This window comes from Echinops telfairi, unplaced genomic scaffold, assembly GCF_000313985.2.
Source record: "Echinops telfairi isolate 266 unplaced genomic scaffold, ASM31398v2 ScPeMD7_7475;HRSCAF=8513, whole genome shotgun sequence".
NCBI lineage: Eukaryota > Metazoa > Chordata > Mammalia > Afrosoricida > Tenrecidae > Echinops > Echinops telfairi.
In genome coordinates this window covers 4,063,208-4,067,434 of record NW_022111379.1, presented here as the reverse complement: position 1 = coordinate 4,067,434, position 4,227 = coordinate 4,063,208, and the positions used below count along the sequence as shown (strand labels likewise).

The 4,227-nt window shown below is 55.4% G+C and overlaps 1 protein-coding gene across 2 annotated transcripts in view; it reads left to right on the top strand.

The window, feature by feature from the left end:
- The first annotated feature begins 2,247 nt into the window (after nt 1–2,247).
- ANP32A (acidic nuclear phosphoprotein 32 family member A) overlaps nt 2,248–4,227 on the top strand; it is a 47,190-nt gene continuing 45,210 nt past the window's right edge. Inside the window, exon 1 of one of the 2 annotated variants that reach the window (XM_045285701.1) lies at nt 2,248–2,429. In XM_045285701.1, coding sequence (XP_045141636.1) covers nt 2,376–2,429 — 54 coding nt within the window. In that variant the 5' untranslated portion in view covers nt 2,248–2,375. The remainder of the gene's footprint in view (nt 2,430–4,227) is intronic. The other variant, XM_004711945.4, reaches the window with a different exon arrangement.

Sequence of the window (4,227 nt, the reverse complement as noted above, 5' to 3'; positions counted from 1 at the left end):
ACCAGACCTTTACTGTAGAAAGCGGGCTCACCTTTCTCCTGTTTATCAAGTGAGAGGAAATCTCCTTTCAAAGTACCATATATACTCGTGTATAGGCCGAATTTTCCAGCACATTTTTAATGGAGTTTCTGTGGTAAAATTAGGTGTCTCGGCTGGTATTCAGGTCAGCTTACACTCGAGTATATATAGTATGTTGGGAAAATGCTAGGTCTTCAGTTCGTTCTAGACACTTTTTTGGTATTTCATCTTCTGGACTGATATTCTGGGAAGCCCTCTCAGTTTTCCCAACAAAGGGCAAGAGGCTTCTAAAAACAACTGTTAAAAAGAAATAAAAACAACTAATACATTTATTGATAAAGTGATCAGCCATATTGTTCCAATGCTAAACACTGCTGCTCCATAGAAATGCTCCTCTGTATTTTAATTTGTTCGTGAACACTCTCTCTGATGGGGGTCTGAGCTTCCAAGTCTTCCCTTCCAGTCAGGCGACACTCTCACCTATCCGCACAGGAAGGGTTGTCTTTTAAGGATCCCTCTTCTGGGAAGGTACTATCCCTTGTCAGCGCTAGGGGCATGGCCTAGCTGGGGCACTGATTTGAGTCCTAACCATCAGAGAGTAACTGCAGAGCTTCTAGGGGACACAGATTTCACACCCTATGCTGACTCAATGTGTTTGTGATGAGGATTTTGAGAGTTCTGTTTTGAAACCACCTTAAAGACCATAGTCACAAATAACAACTCATGCGAATGGCATAGGAGAGGTAATTAGGGTCCTGATGTTTTAAAAAGAAGTCAATGCCATTTTTAAAAAAGTAAATTTCAACCACAGACTTCAAAAAGATGAAGATGAACTAAACTGTCGGCTCTGTCACCTAAGTGAGCAAGTGAAATCAAACAAAATACAACCAAACGAGTGGATTCAAGTGACTTTATTTTGTCTTTTCCAACTATTCAGTGCATAAACACGATCACATCATACATTCCACTTATTACTCTACCTGAAAGAAGAATTTCCTGAGGAAAGTGCTAAGTTGCAGGATGCCTGTTATCTGTCCTTGTTAACAATCCGTGGTTTATTACATGCCAGTTTAGCATAGGTCAAGGGCCTAACAAGTAGTTGGTAAACAGTGAGAATTTAGAACTTTAAGGTCTCCTAAAACTAGTGATTCAAACAATTCAAAGCAAACACACACACACACCCTAAAACCCCAAATGGTGAAAGTGCACCAAGGAGGGACTCCTTGGCAACCCAGATCTTAACCAATGACTCAGATGGACGGTTAGAATAAACGGCCTCACTTTCTTGAACTGTGTATATAGCAGGCATACGTATATTTCAAATTAAAGCACGAAATAAATTATCGTTGGCCTAGAAATCCAGAAGTTTTATTAGCACCTTCCTTTTGCACGTTTTAGTACTCTCTATATAAATTTGCCAGCAGTTCTTATTCCAAGGCCAAGGGCTGGCTTCATATATTCTCAGCAAGATGCTGGGTGCCTCTTGGTGACCACCCTGCCATGCCGACCTCTGAGGAGAGAGGATCGTGACGGCGCGGGAGTCATCCAAAGGTGGAAAGAAACACCCTGCTTTTCTTGACTTAATTGAGAGGCGGCGAGGGCTGTGGGAGGGAAGGGGGTGCGCTGGGATGGGAGCCGCGGCCACGGGAAGTGGGGGAGCAGGCACGCCACGCTCCTTCAGCTCAGGCCCGCGGGCCGGGAATGACCGCCCCCTCCCCACCCCCGCCCACTACGCCCAACACCCGTTCCCTCATTCCAGGCCTCCCTTGGCCCGCCTACGCGGGGTCCGAGAACCCCAACCTCCTTCCGCAACCCCTCCGGGCAGAGGCCCCGACCCCTCCGGCCGCGCCCCTCCCTTCGGATAACGCACCTGCGGCCCCGCCCCTGGCCAAGCGCGGAGAAGGCGGCGCACTGGCCAGGCCCGAGCACCCAGCCACCGTCCCTTCCCCCGCCATCCCACCCACCCCCCTCGCTCAGCCACCAAGCAGCCACCGCGCTCCACAGCCGACCTGAAACCTAAAGGGGTCCGTCTCCGGTGCCACAACCAAATGGCTGAGCCTCCCTGGCCGGCTGCGCAGCCCGCCCATTGGTCCCTTCCCTCCCCCCGCCGCCGCCACCACGGGCTGTTGCCCGGACACCCTCTGCGGCGATTGGCTCGTACGGCTGCCACTCCGCCTCTGGGTCGTAGATCCCGCCTCCACGACGATCAGGTTAGTGTGCGCTGCGGGCGCTGGGGGCTCGAGAACCGAGCGGAGCTGGTTGAGCCTTCAAAGTCCTAAAACGCGCGGCCGTGGGTTCGGGGTTTATTGATTGAATTCCGCCGGCGCGGGAGCCTCTGCAGAGAAAGCAAGCGAGAGATGGAAATGGACAAACGGATTCATTTAGAGCTGCGGAACAGGACGCCCTCTGATGTGAGCATTTGCCAAAAATATCTGTCGGTCCATTCTCCTACTTTGTGTGTCTCTGTCGGGGGGAGGCACTGTCTTTTTGATGGGGGGGCGCCCAGGAGGTGTGGGTCTGGGGGTCGGACTACAAATGAATTGCAAGGTTGGGGGGGGGGAGGTTGCAATGCCATCCAAGCATGTTCGGGCTGCCGCCGCCGCCGCTGCCCTTGGTGGGTGACTACCTGTGCGTGTGCTCCCGCGTGTGCGAATGTGGGTGCGAGTGTGCACCCATTGGGGACCAGCGGGCGCACGCGTTTGGGTCTGCGAGATTGAAGGGAAATCACCCTCTGAGCTCGTTGCTCCCGTGACTCCATGGGGGGGGATTAACTAGGAAGGGGGAGGGCAGGGGCTGCCTCCTGGATTTAACAACAAAAATAAGGGGGCTTTATGTTTTATAAATGTATTCCTTCCGCCACCCCCCCACCCCCCGCGCCTTTCCCCTCCCTTTCTCGCCCACACAATAAGTTTTGGGCTTCGCGAGTCCCGTTTAGTTTCTGATCAATGTGGCCCGACGCCCCCCGGGAGGGCGCGTGGGCCGGGGGCTGCAGTGGAGTTGGGAGAGGCTCGAGTTTAAAGTGCGTCTTCATTTCTTCGCAGTGATGAGGCGAGAGACGGGGGAGCCATATTTGTAACTTTGTAGTGTTCGTGAACGCGCCCTTTCTCTCCCTCCCTCCCTCCCTTTCTCTGCCTCCCTTCCTTTCCTCTTTCTCCCTCACTCTTTCCACCCCACCTCGGGCCCGATGCTGGGGTTCTTGCTTTCCTTTGGAGGATAAATAAGAAGGTCGGGGGTGGGGGGCATTTTCAAACGAGCAAAGGCAGCGATAATCCCCGTGCCTCCTCACCTCGAGCGATCGCTGTCGCAAGTTGCCCAAAGGCTACGTCCTGGTCCCCTCTTCGCCCCAGCTCCTTCCGGCCGCCCTTAAGATGCCAGCCTCAGAGCCTCGCGCCCCCCACCAACGCGAGCCCCCGGCCCGTCTTTCCCGGGGGGACCCTGGCAGCCATTCGCGCCTGGTTCACAACTGGGCACGGAAAACTTTGTCCGGACGTGAGCTGCCCGGAGCTGGTGCCAGGGGTGGGTATCGGCTGGGTGCACCTTTCTGCGGGCACCGACAGCACGCAGCCCCGGGACGGAGTTTGCCCTTCCCTGGGCCGTTATTGATTGGGTGGCGGCGGGAGTCCGGCCGGCGGAAACTTACTCCGACGGGAACGGGAAGAGCCCACCCCCAAGGACAGGGTGGGTTGCTTGCACGCTCGGTTGTATTTCGGTCTCCCTCTCGCTTTCACATACGACTGTTGGATGCGAGTTTGCGACTCAGAGGCGGGGACGCCCAGGCCTGGGGAGAAGACGCTGGCCGGCCCCCCTGGTGGCCCTGCGGGGAGCTGAGCGCGCGGGCGGGTGGGGTGAGCCCCCTGAATTCAGCCTCAGTGGCTGGGTTTGCGCAGAGTTGGGGATCTGGGTAACACGGTGCGCTGACCTGTCGCCCCTCCAACCCGTGAAAACTCGAATCCCTGGCAAAGGGCGGCCTCCTTCACCCATGTCCCTAGCTCGTCCCCCCCAAACCTGAGTGTGACTTTGGAAAACAGGAGCTTTTCTGCGCCCCCCACCCTCCTAACGCAGCTGTGGGCTGGAGACGTGCGGTGCCTTATGGCGCGCGGGGATGGGGGGGGGGCGCTGCTCCAGGCAGGAGTTTCCGCCAACAATTTGCCGACACTTTTCCTTTTTCTGGCCGTTATCGTCCAGCCTGGCCCCGGAGCCCGAGGATTT